Source organism: Rhinolophus ferrumequinum, chromosome 7, assembly GCF_004115265.2.
Source record: "Rhinolophus ferrumequinum isolate MPI-CBG mRhiFer1 chromosome 7, mRhiFer1_v1.p, whole genome shotgun sequence".
NCBI classification, from domain to species: Eukaryota; Metazoa; Chordata; class Mammalia; order Chiroptera; family Rhinolophidae; genus Rhinolophus; species Rhinolophus ferrumequinum.
In genome coordinates, this window is record NC_046290.1 from 23,372,092 (window position 1) to 23,393,210 (window position 21,119).

The 21,119-nt window shown below is 37.7% G+C and overlaps 1 protein-coding gene across 4 annotated transcripts in view; it reads left to right on the plus strand.

Annotated features, from left to right (window-relative positions):
- SPEF2 (sperm flagellar 2) overlaps positions 1-21,119 on the plus strand; it is a 164,581-nt gene that overhangs the window by 47,602 nt on the left and 95,860 nt on the right. For all 4 annotated transcript variants that reach the window (XM_033111285.1, XM_033111286.1, XM_033111283.1 and 1 more), the window contains 3 exons: positions 999-1,186; positions 6,009-6,177; positions 20,599-20,818. In XM_033111285.1, the coding sequence (XP_032967176.1) occupies positions 999-1,186; positions 6,009-6,177; positions 20,599-20,818 (577 nt within the window). The remainder of the gene's footprint in view (positions 1-998; positions 1,187-6,008; positions 6,178-20,598; positions 20,819-21,119) is intronic.

Genomic DNA, 21,119 nt, shown 5'->3' on the forward strand with positions numbered 1-21,119 from the left:
TCCCCGCTCTGCGTTGAGGAAATAGAGCTGTAGGGAGACTATGATTTGCCCAAGCTCTCACAGCTAGTACCCGACTTCTGTACACAACCCAGGGCTTGAATTCCATCTCAGCTCCACTAAGGCTCCAGTTTACCTCCATTTTACACTACACGCACTGGGTTAACTTATAGAAGGCAGGTCTTATTTCTGGAGCATGTTAACACAGGACAGAATTCTTCAAGGAGCTGGGATAGCTATTTGAAAAGCAATATTTTGTCATGCTGAGTTTGGCCTTTGTACTTTGTGTGAAGAAGGGGTTTTCTAAATTAAATAACGGGCAAACTGAGCAGAGAGCGATGGCAAACTGCTTAAATATTTCATTCCTTACTGCAGACTTAGATGTCTATGAATGATTTATATCAATTTATTAAGGATGTAATAGCAGAAGGCACCTTTAACATTTGTTGGCAAATATGTGATATTCTCAAGCCAGTATAATCAGGGGGTTTACAAAATGTTTTCTATGTATAAATCGGTATTCTAGAACTCTCTCACTAAAAGACAAAGGGCATTGTCCAGAGCAGATATGTCAGGTTAAGGATCCTGAGATGGGTACGAAGAGGCCAGCTATGCTTGGGGTCTGGCTCAGACTTGCCTGTTTCTCTGTGATCCCCGCTTCTGATTATTTGAAACCCGTGAAGTCGAGACTTCTTTTAAAACATTTAAAATCCAACTTATCATTAATCCATGGGCTTTCCCTGGTTAGGCCACTTTTCTCTGCACTGTGTTTCACTGATAAGATAAACTTAGAGGAGAATATTTCCAATATTGTCTTTGCCATCATACTCAGTACTTAGTATATTAAGGAGAAAATGCTCTTTTATTTACTTTTTTTTTTTCCTGGCCTACAAGGAGGTTTCATTCTATCTAGACACATTTTGGTTATTGAAGTTAAGATATTATTTTCATTTGAATCATTGCACAATTACAGTGATGTAAAAATGTCTTTGCTACCTTAGGCTTTGGCAAAACAAGCCAAGATCGATTCTGAAGAACAAGCCCTCCGAGAGAAGGAAGCTCATGAACAAATTGCTGTGGAAAGAGCTCAAGCTCGTTACAAAAAGCATTATTTAATGTGTGCTGATATTTTTGATCAAATACTTGATTTGTCCACTAAAGTGGCAGACTATCGAATGTTGACAAATAAGTAAGTATTTTTTTTTTAAAATAATGAATACAATGGAGACACCACAGAGAATGAGAAAGAATAAGATTGTAAACTGGACAGTAGGCTGAGAATTGAAGAGAGATAAAAATGTTTTACGAAAGGAAGACTAAGAAGTGGTATCCAGAGTACCTTGATTACTGATGTAATTCACACACTGACTGGCCTTATTTAATGTGTATTTATATGTTTTTTAACATTTAAATTTTGTGTCTAGATTCTCTATAATTTACTAGGACAACTAAGGTAATTTATTTGAAACACTTGAAACTTCCTAGAAGACGGGAGTTATTTAAAGATTTTTTACTAATAATTAATGTTATGTATTTTCATTGCACGTTGTTTCTAAAAATAAGCAAAGTATTTATAAGCAAAACAGAAAACAAAAAATATAAAGAATATGCCAAAATAAGAGCAAAGGAAAATCCAAATTAAAGTAGAAAGTTAAGAACAAGGGATAAATTGAAACAGAGTTATAAAGGCAGCAGTAGATTTGCCAGTTACTGCAACTGAGCTGCAAATTTTATCTGAGCTTCCTGGTGGCCAAAGCAAAAAGGGAAACACAATCTGTTACATGATTTCCATTTTCCATTCTAGTTCTTTACAAAATACAAAACTTTTCTTGGAACTCAGTTTAGAACAGTAGTTTTCTCATGTGGCCTCACCCAAGGTATACTGAGTAGAGTAGTGGAGAATGTCCTCAGCAATGTCTTTTAAGCATATATACCGTGTTTCCCCGAAAATAAAACCTAGCCGGAAAATCAGCTCTAATGTGTCTTTTAGAGCAAAAAATTAATATAAGACCTGGTCTTATTTTGCTATAATATAAGACCGAGTCTAATATAATAGAATATAATATAATATACCAGGTCCTATATTTATTTTTGCTCCAAAAGACGCATTAGAACTGATGGTCCGGCTAGGTCTTATTTTCGGGGAAACAGGGTAGCATCTGGCTTCACGGACCTATTTCTTGTGATGTCCTTAGCTCAAAGCTGAAGGGGAATGGCATCGCAGTAGATCTCAGTGAAAGCAATTCTGCAAGGACAAGGATAAGGCAATTCAAATTTTGTGTACCTTTCAAGTTACCCACACTGAGATCTTCTTGATAACCTGTGCTGAAAAGAATGAAAGCCAGATGATCTACAGGGTCAGACAGGTGAGGGGGAAAGCAGCCCATCACACCATCCATGATAGGGACATTCTCCACAGTTCTACCCCTATAGCCATTTTTCTGACCCACTGCCATATAAAAAAACCAACTAAATGAAATAACATAATGGTGAGGACATTTTGGAGATAAAACTAGTAAGGTAGAAGACTGGGAAAAAGAAAATAAATAGCACTGAAAATGGAAAGGGATTAAGGAGTGAACATTTAAAAATACTTTTCAGATTAATGTAAATTCAAAAGTTTGGAAACTATAAGAACGAAAATATGAGGAAGCTAAACTATAAAAGGGTTAAAAGGAAAGGTGATGCAAAGCATTTAATGGTAAAAAAAATAGATTTTATTACAAAAGGTAAAAGTAGGAGATTTAAATATAAAAACACAAAATAAGGTCATTTAAAGGGGAAAAATGTACAGAATAAAGTAGATTGGTTTCCCCAAATAAATAAAGTCTCACAATTTCAAATTAAGACCTTAACGCAAATCCCATTGTGCCCTGGGAAAATGGATTCAAGGCCCTCTTCCCTATTCTTCCCACGAAGTACAACCCAAAGCACAGGGCGTTATACATGAAACAGACACAAGAAGGATGTGAAAGGTGGGAGAAGAAGTCAGACCGGCTAGTGACCTGGGGACCCAAGGATGACACAGAGCTGAGCTTTTCTTTTGGCCTCACGCATCCCAGAGCTGAATATTCTGGCAACACAGAAATGGCAGTGGTGCCGACAAAAACAGCCCCAACTAAAGCCTGCTGTCTCTAGCCAAAGGACCAGTAAAGGAGCAGCCTAGCAAGATGGAAAACTTTCAGACAGTACAGTAACCATTCTCCATCCAATACCACAGAAGAAAATGGACCCCACTCCCACCCGTGCCAGCAAAGGCCACGTAGGGAGCCTGGTCTCCTGCCCTCATGAGGCTGTAACGAGGAACTCCAACACACACATCACAATGGATCTGAGCAGGCCAAGTAAGAAGCATGGTCTTCCTCCCCTCCCTGCTGGAGGATTGTTACAAGAGGCCCATTGGAGGGTCCGGACTTTCACCATTGCCCAGTGGTAACAAGGGCACCCCCACTGCAGTGGAGACCGTATGTGGAACCAGAATTGCCACCTCTTCCCAGCAGTAACAAGGATACCCTCTCCTTGGGCGGCAAGGAAGACCAGGTGGGGACTTCTATCCATACTAGTCAGTAACACAACGGCGCTTTCTCTTGCTTAAGCAACGTCAGACAAAGCAGCTAAAACAGAAGATTTATATAAGATCCAGAGTCTTGCAACATAATACAAAATGTGTAGATTTCAATTAAAAAAAAAAAATCACTCGTCATTCCAAGAATCAGGAAGAGCTCAAACTACGATGTAAAAATTGGATGTAAAAATGCAGTATATAGATGTTTATATATGGATGGACTTGTGTCGCCTCAAAAAGATATGCTGAAGTCCTGACCCCCAGTACCGCAAAATGTAACCTTATTTGCAAATAGAGTTATTGCAGACGTGATTAGTTAAGATGAGGTCATACTGGTGTAAGGTGGGACCTTAATGAAAGATATATGACTTGTGTCCTTATAAGAAGTGGAGAAGAGACACACAAGAAGAACACCGTGTGAAAATAAAGGCAGAGTTACACAGCTGCCAGTCCAGGGATGCCAAAGAGCCCCATGACACCTGCCTAGAAGGGCCTGGAAAGAAGACTGTGGGAGGGGATTCCTCAGATCCCAGCACTGTGAATGCTTGTTGAGGGAAGAGGTTGTAGAGACAGTCTTAGTAGCACTGGCTGGGTCAGCATAAGGGAAACCAGGTGACGACCGACTGTCCTACTTTTCAGGCCATATAAGTATTATTTCTATATTGAATAGTGACTTAAAAACCAGCTTACAGAGAACAACTTATTAATAAGTTGCAGACTTCCTATATGTATTTAGTTTGATTATTGTAATAGTTCACAGAGACATATACTAGTCTGTCTTTTATTACTCTATAAATCATCCTTCATGAAAACTAATATAGAGAATATATTGGCTATATGAAACCATTTTACTTTAATGAAAAAAATACATAAAAATTTAAAGTTCCAGAGGTATTGATATCATAGATCTTTTAAGGGGGCTTTTACTTTGAAATTTAAGTGTCTTTTAATTGCAATGGCATACAATAATTACACATATATGTTAAGATTTTATTAGTGTACCCTACTGACAGTCAAGATAAACCCGTTTTAGTGTATGTTCTTCGCTAACATGTTATCAGTATATTTTTTTCCTAAGCATAGGTATATTTTTGGTATCAGCCTATTGACATGAACTGACTTGTTAAGATTGCTTCTTAACAAAATGATTAATATTTCAGATAGTAGGCTATAGAGTAACTGTAAAATTAAGTATGAACAATACCTTAGGTGTTAATTATTTACTCTACTATAGAAGCCAATGCCATTTCAATAATTCTGATGTTATTTCTATGCCTGAGATTATTAATTTCTAAACTCCTGTATCTCCATAAAGTAATCTTCAGCAACTACAAATATTTTGTTAATGGAAAACATATGATCATATTGGAAGTTTTACATTTAATTGGAATACTACTTTTTTTATTGTGGCAAAACATCCATAACATAAAACTTGCCGTTTTAACATTATTAAGTATACAGCTCAGTGGCATTATGTATATTCCCATTGTTGTGCAGCCATCACCACCATCCATCTCCAGAACTTTTTCGTCATCCCAGACTGAAACCTATCCCCACTGAATAACAACTCCCATTTCCCCCCTCCTCCACCCACCGTAACCTCTGTTCTACTTTCTATCTCTACGAATGTGTCTATTCCAGGTACCTCATATAAATGGAATCGTACAATATTCTTTTGTGTCTGGCCTATTTCATGCAGCATAATGTCTTCAAGATTAATCCATGTTTAGCATGTATTAGAATGTAATAAAGAGACACTACTTTTTAAGTTGTAATTTCAAGCTCTAGTCCAACTATTTCTAGAGAAATATATGTGAATCATGTCACATGTGTATTTTCCTCCTTTGCACATTTTGTTCCCATTGGAACTGTTTTCCCGTTTTTCTGTCTCATTACCTCCTAGTCATTCATCATACTCAAATAGAAATAAGTACTGAAAAATAATTTTAAAGGTTACCAAATATGCAGTGACAATAAGATCACCATAGATTAGATTTTTCTGTTATAAATTATTTGCAAATATGTAAACCAACTGTCTCTTTAAAAGGGCCTTGGAAAGTATTCAGTCTGTTCATTTTGCATAGGAGGACATGAACATTTAAATGATTTCTTAATGTTGCACAGCCATTTAATATCAAAGCTGGGGATCCAAAAACCTAAGTATTATGGCAGTTCTAATTATTTTTAGATATATTGTTCTGTTAGTGCACAGTCAATAAGAAAGTTTGAAGAACCACTGGCTTTAAGTAACATTCATTCCTTCAAACCTACCAAGTTCCAGACACTGTATTAGCCACTAGGAATATAATAGCGTGTGGAATCCCTGGTCTCAAACAGCAGACCCGGGGGAATCAATATAAGAATAGAAAAATTAAGGTTTAAGGTGTATATTTGACTAACCGTTGATTCATCTCTTTTTATTATTATTATTTTTATTTTGCTATAGTCTGATTCCATATAAGATGATGCATGATTGGAAGGAACTGTTTTTTAATGGAAAGCCCATATATGAGCAAGCCCATATTAAGGATCTATCAGCTAAACCCTCTGAACAGCAACGTATAGAACTGGAAAAAAAGGATTTGTTAGATAACAATGATTATGAAGAATATAAGGTACAAACTAATATGGAATAATTAGAATTCAACATAATAAATAGTGTTTCTTTAACATCAATTTTGTGATATTATTTCATTTTATTCCTATTAATAGAAATAGGTATTTGATGTTTGCATTTTCCCTGGGTTTACTTTGTATTTATACTACTAATTTTAAATTCCTAACTATTCATAATCTATTATCTGTTACTCCCAGTAATATTAAAAGAGTGGTCTGGAAAAAAAAAATCAAACGTAATACATTACCTTGACAGATAAATTTCAGAATTTTAAAAATGTTTTAATTTATTTATTAGCATTTTTCTTTGTATCAGCTATCTACCTTTGCTTCAACAACCCTTATTAAAAGGTATTTCTCTTAAAATTTATCCAAATAGTATACTGTCTTTGGAGGCAAATGGAAAAGGAGGAGGTCTGAGCTTTATGAGGAGCATAGATTCAAACAACATTTTATTCAAAGATTAAAAAAAAAAAGTTTTAGGTGCCAATTGTGCTTCTTAGAAGAGCTGCTGAAAAGCCTTTGGGGTTAGACAGACCAAGGACTGGCACTGCCAGCTGCTGTCTGACACCTTATAGGCAGTTAGTCCCTTAAGTGATAAGAGACTCGGTTTACTAGTTTATGAAATGGGAATAATAATATACCTGTCTTGTTTTGTTGTTGTGAAACGTAAGGTAATGTATATTGAACACTTAGCCACGTGCACTGCATGTTGGATGCAAATAATACAAATCAATTTCGTTGGATTTCTATCCAATTTCTATCTGTGTAGATCAACAACAATGAAACGAAGAGTGAGGATTTTTTGTTAGAAATATTGAATGAGTTTCAGAAGGGTGGTAAGTGCAACATGAAAAACAGAGAGGGAAAGCTGATTTAACCCAATAATTTGTTGATATTTAGCACATACTCAATAAATGTGTGTTGGAAGGATGCATTAAAAAAAAATGAATGAACGACAATGAATAGGGCAAAGTGTAAAATAGCACTGATATGTAACTATTGAAAGAAGCTTATGGAAAGATAAGGAAAGAAAATGAGATTGTGAGAAACTGTACACCATCTTTTAATTGGATGAATCTATATTTGTTTTACTAAAATAATTATTATTTATTTAGGATTAACTAGACTCTTACGGGATTATATGCATATTAATTCTGAATGGTTGTGGAATATACTAGATCTAGTGTGTCCACTTAGAATGCTTCGTAATAAAATTCTTTGACAATATCAAGCTATATAAAACTATTTCTTTCCATTGTAAAGCCATTTTGTTTGACAAATTTTGCTGATTCATGGAATATTAATTTCTAAGTTATTTCATGAACAGCTCTACTTACTCTGTTCTAGTTGATCGATAAATCAGGAGACCTAGCAGTCTGCAGCTTAGCAAAGATTTGGCTTTTTAACTTTTTTCTTGTTTGGGAAATTGTCACCACCGGAACATGCATGTCTTACCCACATCCTGAAGCAGCTGGTACATTTCTTTTGCAGGAAATTGTACACTTTTGTTAGTAGTATGTGAACGTCTGGCAATGCAGTTTATTTTGTTGCTTTTATTATTTTTCTAGCAATGAACATTACCTTAGGATTTCTGATTTGTGTTTATATGCACTGCTCTTTTTGACTACATGATAGAAAATATACCACATACAGGTGTTAGGATGTATGTATGTACTGTAAACTATCCTAATAGTCATTCCCTTACTGCTAGAGCTTTTCTGTTTCTTCAGGATCTTGTTCACTGTTCCTGCATACAAGTAAATATACATGTTTCAACTTGTAAAATATATTACCTGGCTTAAATAGTCTTTCACAAGATGTAGAGGACAACACACCCTGGTTCAGCTAAAGGAAACAGTTGTCTATGTTTATCATTGCTAAATTTGCTCAGCATTTTTAATCCTTCAAGTAAATGCATAACTTAGAAATTAATCTTCAAAAGCTTTACACCCTTAGCATACTTTACGGATGCCCATAAACACCATCCTTAAAGAACTGATACCTCCCAGTTGTGTGCCCATAATTTTAAAGCTCTGTGAAACTATCATGATTAAAAAGTTTAAATATTACTCCTAGAAATTGGCATAAAACAAATTTTTGCTCATGTACACATATGTCGCTGATGAAAATTTGACTCATTTCTTAAGATCATTTCCTAAATCATCACACTCTGTTTATAGAATGTCTACAAGTGAGAGAGCTCTAGTCCAGGAATGGTATGGCCAGAAATATCCTTTATCACTCCTAGGAAGGAGATAGGAACAGCAACATGGAATAGCTGGACCCCGCTGATCCCAGACAACTGCCTGGGATAACAATTAGTTATTTAATAGAGAGTTATTTCAGAGAGGAGCCCCGAAAACCCAATGGGCCATGAACAGCAGGCTAAGCCAGAAGTCCGGCTACTCTAGCTCAACTGGCAGCCCAGCCCCGGCATAGCAGCCAGTGGTTCTCAATTAAGCAGTGGACTCATCCTGGTCAACTCCCCACTTCACCCCCTGCCAAATGCAAGTCCTTTTCACGAAGTTTCTGCCACAACGCACTTGGCAATTTGCAGAACTCTACTGTTCATGCCCACAAACAAGTTGTCGTAGGAATTCCTACAATTTGGAAGAAGGGTGTTTTGTGTCCAGCACATCATCCTTGTTGTTTTAAATTGTTGCTGTTGTTTTTTAATTGCTATTTTTATTTGTGTTTTTAATGAAAAATTATTGTGTAACTTTATGATCACTTGTGTTTGCTGTGGTTGTTGGGTTAACCCTAAGTGTGTGTTGTAATGCATATTTTTTTTATCAATAGTACTTTTGGCTTATGATTTTCCACTAGCTAGACTTTAAGATGCATTTGTGTACGTTATGGTTTAACATTCATACTCTGGTCAGTACAGCGTATGTACGTACATAAATACCCATCCCCAAATTTGTTTACACAATGACACTATTGCCAGGTATTTTTCCAACAGAGAATAGGGATGTAGGACTAAATGGGCCATGGGGTTGTTTGTCTTCCTATGTAAGTCTCTTCTGACTTGTTTGACCCAAAGACTCCAGACACTATCTTGTTCTTATTCTCAACTCCAGCCTTTGGTATTGACCCAGTGGCTTTCTAGACTCAACTTCTGACAGTGGACTGTCTGGCTTAGCCCTTGCCTGGCTCCCTGGCTTCTCAGTGAATGACCTAATCGTCATAGTTCACTATTGAATCAGGTTTCCTTACAGGCAGAAGAATATCAATTTAAAGCCTCTGTCACTCAAGTGACATCACTGGATAACTGACTGAATCACAGTGGTAGATTTTAGTAATACGTAGATGAGTTTTGAGGGCATGTGACTAGACCATTATTATTTATTTATTTCTTTAAAAGGAATAGATTGTATTAATCAACTTAGGCTGCCATTATAAAATACTATAGACTGGGTGGCTTTAAAAAAGAGGAATTTATCTCTCAATGTTCTGGAAAGTCCAAGATCAAGGTGCCAGCAGATTCGATTCCCCGGTGAGGACTCGCTTCCAGACTTGCAGAAAACCACCTTCTCACTGGTCCTCACATGAAGCAGGGAGAGAGAACTCTGCTCTCTTTCCTTCCTTCTCCTTAAACACTAACGCCACCATGGAAGCCCTACCCTCCTGACCGCATCTAAACTTAATTACCTCTGAAAGTCCCCGTCTCCAAATACCCTCAATCACTGTGGGAGTTGGGGGACACAATTCAGTCGATAACATACATGTTTATTCTGGACACTTATAAGATATCTCAAAGTGCAAACGTACTATTCAAGTATAGGAACCCATGAACTTGCTGGTTTCATAGATTCTCTTGTCCCCTGCGGAGAAGTCTTAACTTCAAATGCCTTACTTTTTGACTATGAACATATGATGTTTATATTTTATGTTGAGATATGTAGGAGTGTAGCTTATTTTTAAGGAGGTAGAGTAAGCAATTGCTGACCTGATGCGAGTTGCGGTGTTCTGTCAGGACTTCTACTTTAGAAATTCTGTCTGCCACTGTACCTGGTGCCCCACATTCTCACTGCCTTGGATTAAGACGCCGGAGGCACTGGTACAATACCGACATTTTCCAAGGAGGTAATACGAATCGCAATCAGCCTCTAAAACAAGAGCTAGGAAAGAAATTTGTACTGAAAGCAATAGTCCCACTATTCGTCTAGTTTAGTTTTTATGTTATGCATTTCTTAGCTGCAATTTCTCCTCTCTGTTTCCTTAGAGTTTTTCCCCCAACTCCCTTAATTCGTCCTGTAATGGTAAATTATCTGGTTGTTTTTTTCTGCCTAGGTCCCATTGTGTGGCTGTGTCTTAGTGGGGTTACCAGTATGCTCTAGAATACTGATTCATGGCAATCTAACATAGTGATACTATCTGACAAAGCAGAGTATTAATGTATTAGTTTTCAAAGAGAGCTATAGTTGCCCTAGACCCATGGTTGCCAAGAAATAAGATTATCTTCCAACTCTGGTTAGCCAAGGATTTCTGGGGGCTGGAGTGAGTTTGGCAGAGGCCTTGTGTCTATGGGGGTGGGTAGAGGGAACGGAAGGCGAGCTTTGGTTATGAGGAACGTATTTAGCTTCAAATTATTGGAACTGGGGACAAGCTGAGTTCAATAGTGAACCATGGTAGGAATGGTTGTATTAAGGTATCAAGTTCAAAGCATCAGAACAGGATTGAGAAAAGTTTTACAGAGCCAAAGAGTTGTTAGATTCTGTGTTAGATCCCAGATAGAAGTGGAATGGAATGAGGGGTGAGGAAGACATAGTCAAAGTGAAGAGTCCTGGATGACGGACACTAATGAGACTAGAGTGAATGCCCACCACTTGTTTTTATTTCCTCTTGATCACATAGATTAGGGAGAAGCCAGTCCTCTCCCAGGCCCCCTCTTATCAAGGGCCAAACAGGCTTCCCTGGGCTTCCTACCACCAATTCTCTGGTTCATCCTCTACCCACTTTGACAACCATAGGAACCAGTTTCTATGCATCAAGTCTAGCTTCTCTTCAATCAATTGTTCAAACTTTCCACCTAGTCTTTTAGAACAGGCTATGAGGGTCTGAACTCTCCAGCTATGTCTTTGTAGAGAAATACAGCAAGAACACAGTGTGATTGATAATCTTGAGAAATTTGAGTGGATACAAGAAAGTCTTTGGATTTTGGTGTGGGGCAGATGAGTTGGGCTGAGAACCAGAAACTCTCCCACCTGGAAGATCCTCCCACCCCACTGCTCCTGTCCTGTGCCCATCGTCTGTCATCAGAAATATTCTCTGATGCGCTGGACCTATAGTAGTCTTTCATACATTACTCTAACTTTTGTTTGTTTGTTTTTGTTTATACCTCTTTGAGGTATCAACCTTAGCAGTGAAACAAAGAAAATAGAATGACAGTAGTCATTACTATGAGGGAGGGTATTTTGTGTGGAAAAATTCTGTGTGAATTTTGCAGTGACAAGATAGGTAGACCAAGTCATAGTGTCTACATGCTTCGTGACATGAGAGAAATTCTAAACCACATCTGGCTGTCTTGGCTGAGCAATAGCAGCAAATAGGTGAATTCAGGTGTAGAAGCTTCTGGACAAGGTCTTTGACCAGCAAGACCATAGAAATTAATACAGAAATGATCTTGACACCATGACCTCCCTGATGAACAGAGCATAGTTTGAGCAACCAAGGAATGAAGTTTCCTGTTTATATAAGGACTGCCATCACCATCAGAATTATTTGGTGGCCCTTGCACAGGAAGAGATCTGATATGAAGTCCAGGTGATGCAGTCCCACGGCCATTTGGAGGTCAGGAGAAATGCAGTAGCCTTAGAGTCTTTGTTTTAGACCCAGGCAGTTGTGCTGTGAGAAGCAATGGGCTAGCTGCATAGGTGCTATAATTTCTAGTGTGCCACCTTCAATGCCTTGGAAGGGCCATTGTGGCTTGCCAGGTCAGAGAATGGAACCAGGAATAGGAACCTGTCATTTTGGGGTGCATAAACTACTCCCCCACTGATCTCCTCAGTGAGTTGCTTTGAGCATGTCTGAAATCAGAGTGCCAAGCTGAAGTCCCTGCCATCCTTTGCATCTGATTTGTCACTGAATTTCAGCAACGCTGAAATGTAAGTTTTCAGGACAGAGGATCTCTCAGAATGGCTTAGTTTCAGTTGCCCCTGATAATCAAAACTATAAGACAAAATATCAGCCCAGTGATTCTGGCTGCCTTATATATAAGTAACCGGTAGCGCCAAGTTTTGGAAAAAGAAGTCTGCTATTGCTCACAAGTGCTGAGCTTTCTAAACTAATGGACTTACGACAAGCTAGAGTTATTTGATTGCTTAGTGAGGTGTCAGGCTCTCTAAAATGTGGACCTCTAGGCTTGACAGTGATCTTCATCACATGCTGGATAATTGACCATGGCCAATTTGAATTTCCCTCCAAAAATAAGCACAAGGTAGATGGAGTCTGTTGCCCTGGGTCGTCTTTTGTGATAAGTTAGAATTAGACATGATATTATTTCCATAATATTAGATCAGGACAGATTGGGGAAGGCTACTGCTGGGACAGAAGTGACCAGATTACTGAGTAAAAGTCCTTATTGGATGAGGACCAGGTCTTCAGATTTCCTAATGAGCCAGAATCAACCATGGGATCAACTGGCAGATAAGCATTGGCTTCTAGCCAGAACAGTCTTCAGCTCAGCATGGTAGTGAAGTCGAGTTAACCTCTGTTCCTAGTTACCATGGTCTACGTCTGCACTTCCTGGCAACGTATACGTGGCCCAGCCTGAGCACTCTAACACAGAGGCATACCTTCTCTCTGGAGGTGCACCTACCCTACCAACATTAATGAGAGGTGTACATCCCCATGCCTCCAGCTCCTCTGGAATCTGAAGGCCAGACTGTCTGGCAGGAAGGTGTGGCCAGGTACCTAACCATACTGTGACCTGACTGGAAGTCAGGTGACTAACAAAGGCTGCCAAGTTCACTCAGAAAAGGCCAGTTCATCTTTGCAAGTTGTACTGAGACCTTTAAACTGGGCCCCAACACAGAGCCCATTCTATGTCAGCTCCTGGATGAGAAGTCAGAATTTAGATGCACATCAGTTCACTGCCTTCTCTCTCCCTCCTTGTTAAGGAAAGTACAGGGCAGTGTCCATCCCCGTTGGAACCTGGCTATCAAACAGGCCCCTTACAGCGGTCCAGAAACCCTATAGGGCTGCCAGGTTACATGAGCTGAATACCCCATCAGTTAAGATATCCAACCACCCTTTGTGCTTCTTCTGAAAATCATGGGTAGTTGTCAGGAATTAAAAGTCTGAATTACAAATTTAGGCAGTACCTCCAAATTCCGTCGGGGTTTTTGGGTGATTAGCAGAGAGAAAGCCTGAGAAGCGAAGGCAAGAAAGGACAGAGGCTCTGAAAGCTACAAAGTTTTACCTTAGTCCTTCCCTGTGGAGTGTAGCTTTTTTTTCTGAGTGATTGAGTTGTGTCTGTTTATCTTATTTGGGGATCTCAGTCATCTTTGTACTTAAAATTGCTAAATTTGTACTCAAAATTTAATATTCATGTATTCACTTATTATTCAGTTCACATAGAGTGGCAGTCGCCATTACTATGAGGGAGTCTTTACTATGAGCCTATACTATTGATTGATTGATTCATTAATGCAATCAATACATATTGAGTCAACTATGTGCCAGTATGGTTCTAGGTATTGGGGATATAAAGTCGATTAAGATAGAGATCCTTCCCTCATGGGGCCTACAGTTTAGGGGGACGGGCGAGAAACCATGCCAGAGCATGATGTTAAATGTGGATAAGCACAGGAGTTATGGGGCTGCAATGGAATAGATGAGTTTCCGCTGAGTTGTTAAACATGTATAGACATCAGCTGGTTTAAAGGTATTAACTCAAAACTGACCTAACCCCATGAACTGGGAGCATATTTTTATACTCTCCCTTTCCATGACTTCATGTATTCCCAAGCATGTAGACCAAACTAAACTCAGCAAGTATGTTTTGGGTATCTAAGAGTCCCCTGCCTCACCAGAATATTTGAGTAACTGCTGAAGATATCATTCTTGGGTATGCCTGACAACTTTTAAGGGGAGATATGTAGCTGTCCAGTGAATTAGAATATTACGAACAAGCTATTGGGTTTTGCCGGATTAAGATATCATTTTCTACCCAAGGTGTTTGGGCTTGGGTTGATTAGGTATCCCTAAAACTTTTCTTTTGGATACAATTTAACTGTCCGTCTATTTTCAAATAGGCGTGAAGTTTTACTGCATTTTGAATAATTATCCTTGGTGTTAACTAATGAGATTTTAGTGATTATGAAAAAAATTTAAAACAGTAATTGTACAAAAAATTATTTTCTAATGATACCATAAAATAAGCAACCCATAACTAAGATCTAACAGCAATCATCATGCAAATAAGATCTAAAAATGTGAATAAGCCAGCTGTTTAAAATATTACCAATTATGAGAAATTGCATCTAAAATTGTATTATTATTTTAAAAATATATTTTGGTAAATAAATACCCACTTGGTCACTCTATCGGTTGCATCAGTTAGTATAAAGTTAAGGGTATACCCTTCCTATTTGCAGATATCGTAGAGATGAATCCAAGATGGTACTTAGAGACATGAAATCAGGACTGAGGGTTCCTGGGTGTCTTGGCCAGTAAAATACCCTTTATCTTTTGTTTAAAGATAGTGGATTGAGACTAAATTATGAAATTAATTTATGGGTCACAACCATTCTTTATTTTTTAAAAATGGAACCACAACAAAATAAATAAAATGCAATGCAATACAATAGAAAATAATGCAAATCACCAGTAGTAAGGATAAGTATTTCATAAAACTTTCTGTTTTATGTACTCATATACCTGCACACAAATACTGGGTAACACTGTAAAATGTATTTCTTATGGAGAGTCCTGGTCAAAAATGTTTGAAAGCCACTGTCTTAGAAGATTCAGAACAAGTGGTAATTGTGCTCCAATTGAGGTCAGGTGGGTCAAAAAGTGCTCACCAATAAAAAAATGGAGAAATTTGTGGAGAGATCCAACATGGCAAAGTAAACACTGTGCTTGTGTCCTTCCATGAACACATTAAAATTACAACTAAATTATAGAACAATCAACCTGGAGAACCATCTGAAGTCTAGATGAACAGAAGTCCTATAACATCGGTACTGGCAGGAGGGGTGGAGAGGCAAAACAGGCCCCAAACTTCCCTGTGGCAGTTGAGAATCTCGGCTGCAGAGATTACCCCCCGGGAAGTGGGGGCCCCCAGCCTGGAGTACTGGTGCCAGGAAGAGAATCTCCCGCAACATCTACCTGTGAAAAATGGAGGGGATTCCGACCATTCTGGTGGGACAGAAGGCTGCGGGAAACCCAGCCGTCCTCTTAAATGACTCGCTCACAGACTCACTCGCTCGCAGGCACTCACCTTGCATTCCAGCGCAGAGACAGTGACTCAGGGGGCTTCAGAGACATTACGGGGGCAGGCTAAGGTGTGTGGCTGCAGGGGAAGGACTGGAGGGCAGTTGGCATTTTCCCATTGAGGGGTCCTCTTTCCGTGCAGCCAGCCGGCCAGAGCCATCTTTCCTATGTTGAGCCCGCCCCCACAGGGCAAATCTGAATCTGACTGGCCTGTGAGCTCTGCTGCTCCGCCCTGCTGACTTAGCACCCAATGCACTGCCAGAGGCACTTTCTCTGAAAGCCACCAGCCCCTCCCGCATTGCATTCTTTCTTGCAAAACTATAGGAGTCCATGGGCCCCAGACAGGCAGGGACTGGCCTCGGTGTGCTCTAAGACTTTTGCTGAGTTGCTCCAGGCTCAGCACTGGCACCAAACCAGAGTCTACATTAACCTGGTGACCACAACTCTTCCCATTCTAGTGACTCCCTGAGACCCTGCCTCATCCAACTCACATACCGCATGAGACTTTACCAGTGGCTGAACCTCAAGGAAGCTGGCAGGTGGCAGCAGGCCTCTTAGTATCGTGGCTTTTTGCAGAGTTACCCCCAGGCCTGCTACTGGTGATAGTCATCCTCAGTTCACAGCGTGGCCTCTCCCATGTGCCTCCAGGTTTAGCACAGGCAGCAGACAACCACAGATCACTTTGTATCTCCTATCAGGTAGCCCCCAGCCAGTCCTGGGCCTATACCGAAGCCCTTCCCATAAGGCCCCAGAACCAACATACTTGCCTTCAGACCATATCAGAGTACTGCCCAATTAGCCCCACAAGTGGCACACACAGGTGCCACAGGAGACCACACAAAGGTGGTCACAACAGGCACCAGAGTCCAGTGGGGAAAATCCCACTCAGAGGGGTAAGCTTCATGAACAGCAGCCCATAAGCTGTGGATGTGGCCCAACACCACAGCCAGTTAGCCTGAGGGTCAATTCCACCCACTCACATGCCAATAGCAATCAAGGCTCAACTGTACCAGGAGACTACATACAACCCACACAAGGGACACTCCTGGAGCACTCAGCTCAGGTGACCAGGGAGACTGTGCCACAGAAAACAAGACATATGCTGCTTACAGGAGACTCACTTCAGTTTGAAGACTCACACGGACAGATGGTAAAAGCATGGAAAACAATATTTCATGAAAGTAAAAATTAAAAAAACAAAACAAAACAAAAAGCTGTGGTAGCAATACTTACACCAGACAAAATAGACTTTAAATCAAAGGCTGTAAGAAGAGACAGTGAAGGACCCAGTAATCCCTCTTCAGGGTATTTATCTGAAGAAATCCAAGACACTACTTCAAGGGGAGGTGTGCATCTGTATGTTCATTGCAGCATTGTTTACAATGGCCAAGATGTGGAGGCAGCCTGGGTGTGGGCCTGTTTGGGTTCATCCTGTTTGAGACTCTCTGCACTTTCTGGACTTTAGAAAATATAATAAAGCAATGTGCTAATTTACTTTCCCACCAGTAATGAATGAGAAGTATGACTAATCTTTCTTTCTGTGTTAGACAAAATTGTTTTTTTATGGTGCATCGGAGTTTTATTTGGATATTTTTATTACTATGAATTTGAACATTTCTTCAAAAGCCCATTGGCTATTTTATTATATTTTGGGAATTGTTTGTTCATATCCTTTGTGCCTTTATTTTTCTGTTGGGATATTTTTCTTTTTTATGTTATTACTTACAGCTTTTTATATGCTAAGACTCTTAACCTTTTGTCAAACATATATGTTGCAGACACTTTCTCTTTGTTCTTTATTTTTAAATTGCATGTGTGTTTATTTGAGTGTGTGTGTGTGTGTGTGTGTGTGTGTGTGTGTGTGTGTTTGGGGATGTGCAGAATATTTCATTTTCATATAATCAAATTTATGGGCCTTTTCCTTTGTGGTTTTCATGCTTAAAAAGACCATCCTAGAACACATAAATATTCATCCAGATTTTGGTGCTTTCATGCTTTCTTGGTTACATCTTTCATTCTTCTGGAATCTATTTTCATGAAAAGTTTAAAGATATATAACTTTATTTTGTTTTCAAGTATATGGCCAGTTTTTCTAATACCAGTTACAAGATGACCATTCTTTCTCTGCTAATGTGAAATACAAACTTTATTGGTACTAAATTCTTACATATACTAGATCTGTTTCTAGAATTGATATTTTTGTGCAGTGAATATTCTGTTTCTGCAAACTTTTTTTTATTACTATATTCTTAACAAGTGCTTTAATATCAGGAAAGTTAACACTCTCATTACTTTTTAAGTTTTTAAGTGAATATTTTTATTCACTATATTTCTTCTGCTGCTTTAATTTTAGAATCATTTGTCATATCACCCTGCAAGAGAGAAAGTGACACGAGCACTATTGTTGTTATTACATTAAATCAGATTAATTTGGGGAAGAATTAAATGGTTTATAATTTTGAAACTTTCTAACTCACCCTTTATTCAACTCATTTTTCTTATATTCCTCAGTAAAATTTTGAGGCTTTCTATCTATGGGCTCTTGATATACTTCTTGTCAATTCCAGTGATTTTTTATCAAAGTTTTTAGTTGTAAGCAAAAATGTTGACTGTTCCTGAGTAAGCAGAAAAAATATTCAAAATATGTTGGGTAGTTCAGTGAATCACTGTGTGTTCTAGAACCAGACTCAGGGTTAAACTTCCGAGGACGATGATGAGAACCATCACAACAAGGTCTGCGGAAAAAACTGTCACCACTGCCACCATCACAGAACACTAGAATTTCAGGTTGCAACAGCCACATCTACAACAGGAACTCAACTCCACAGCAGCCGCCATTTCTACTTTCTTTTTCTTATTTGCACTGGTTAGAATTTCCAGAATAATGTGACCATTAATGCTAATGATGAACATCTTTTTCTTATTCCTGTCTGTAATGGAAAAAGGTATCTTTGTTCACCATTATGTATCAGTCCAGACAGTGATAGGAACTCATCTTAAATTCATAGTATATTAAGAGATTTGTTCTGTTTTAATTTTATTTGTACTTTTCCTCTTCAGAAATAAATTTTTAATTTTATTAGATGCTTCTTGGTCAAAATGATAAGATGCTTTTATTTTTTGTTTTAGCCTATTAATGTGATATAGCAATAGGTTTTATAATAGTTACCCTTCCCTGTGTTCATGAAATAACTCTTATTCAATCATAGTGAGACTTCAATATAGTATAGGGCTTATGAGCACATGTTCTGAAATCTGCTTTCCTGGGTTCCAACCTAGACTCTGCTATTACTATTTGCTGTGTCCATAGACAAGAAATTTAGCTTCTATAGTACTCAGGTATTTCTTATAAAATTGGAATGATAATAATAACACTTATGTAAGAGTTGTGTGAGAATCATGTGAGATAATTCATGAAAACAACAGTATATGGCACATAGTGTGTAGTAAATGTCAATTAGTATATTTATTGTCTCTTACTATAATGCTGATTTAGTTAAAATTTTAGGCATGATTCTTGCAAAATGTTTCCAAGTAAGATTGGCTTGTGGTTTTCTTTTTGGATATTGTTTGTGTCAATTATCTTTGACACCTTTTACTATCATGGTATTTACTTTAATACTTTGATACTATCATGGTTATGTTAGTTTTGCCAGTTGAACTAGAAAGCTTTCTATTTCCTTCCATATTCTAGAAGACTAAACAACATTTAAATTTCTGTTTAATTAAGGAATGAACATTTTTCTGAAAACCATCAGGGCCTTCAAGTTTCCTAGGGATATAGTTCTTTGACAAATTTTCCATTTATTTCATGGCTTTCATCTTTTCAAATGTTCCACTTAAATTAATTTTTGTCATTTGCACTTTCCTAAAATATCATTTTTACCATACAGTAATAAACTCAAATTTATTATAGTAGAGTTTTACATAATATTTTCTTAAAGATTTTTAAGTCTCCTTAAATTCTGTTATTGCTTTCTTTCTTATTATGTTACAAAATTGATACTTGCTATTCTTCACCTTTGTTCAGAACTAATAGCAATTTCATTATCATGATTAGAATAGACAAGTTCTAGAAATATATCAATAAAAGGTATCTCAATAGTTTGCTCTCTAATTTATCAATTTCCATTTTTATGAGTTCCTTTCTCCTTGTTTCCTTTATTTATTTTTAAATTACTCCTTTTTCTATTTCAATGCTTAGTTATTTATTTCTCTTTTTATTTTAGCTCAAGGCATTTTAGCAAAGGGGTCATGAATTTTCCTCTGAGTACAGTTTGATCCCATTCCATATTTTTAATAAATCTATTATTTTAATGTTTTTTTGACATTTATACTTTTAATTTCCTCTTTACTCCAAGAATTACTCAAAAAGAATGCTTTTAATTTTTAAGTATCTATATTTTTCATGTCTTTCAAAAATCCATTTGTAGTTTTGTTACGCAGAACTCTGTAGATTTTTTCTTTCCCTCTACTTGTTTAATTACTTCATCAAGAAACCTGAAAAAAACTAGAAGTCAAACATAGTAGACTTAGAGGACACCGTATGGAACAGGAAAGTTTTCTTTTAGCTTTCTTATTTTAAAATAAGCTTAGTATAAGCATACGATAGCAGATAAACTATTACTGTGTTTTATCTGCTTACTGATGATAGCATCAATTTAAGTAGCTTCATGATCAACCTGAACAATTCTCATTTAAGTCAATATGCCTTCTTTCATTAACTGTTAAGGATTTTAGAGTTGGAATTTTTTTGTTTTGTTTTATTTTGTTTTGTTTATGTGGGGTGCTCATGTTTCTTCTCATTAATATAAATTATTCATGTTACTACTGATTTATGTCATATGATTATTTAAAGTACTGATTAGCTTTTATTTGCTATAATTTGGATTTGCTTTCAATAGTCAAATTTCATATATGCCTAAATTGTACATTTAAGAATATTTGTTTTGTTTGTTTTACTGTTATTTTTGCAGAACATGGTTGGAGAGTGGGCCATACCAGAAGAAATGGTTGATAATGTACCACCCTCCAACAATTGCATATTGGGCCATGTGATTCACAGACTAATTGAAAAATCTCTTCCCCCTCAAGCTGAATCAACAGAGCCTGAATTACCTTCATTTGCTATTAAAGGGTGCTTATTGGGGAAAACATTGAGTGGAAAAACTATTGCTCTAAAGTTTCTACAAAAAGGTAGAATTTCCTTTTTTTGTTTGTATTTATTGGATTCTGTTTACATTGATTATAGCTGCAAATGGCTATGTCTATAGAAAACATACATGAGGATCTTCTGATATACTAGGAAATTCTGTCATCAAGAATTTTATAATAGAATGAGCACATAATTTATTGTTGAAGGAAGACACTTGGACAATAGAGTTTAGAGTCATAAACTGTCCCAGGTAAACTTGGATATGTGGGGATGCTATATAATAATAGTGCATAGACTAAATAGAAATAGCAAGTCATAAATTTTTCCTCATAGACTTTACTT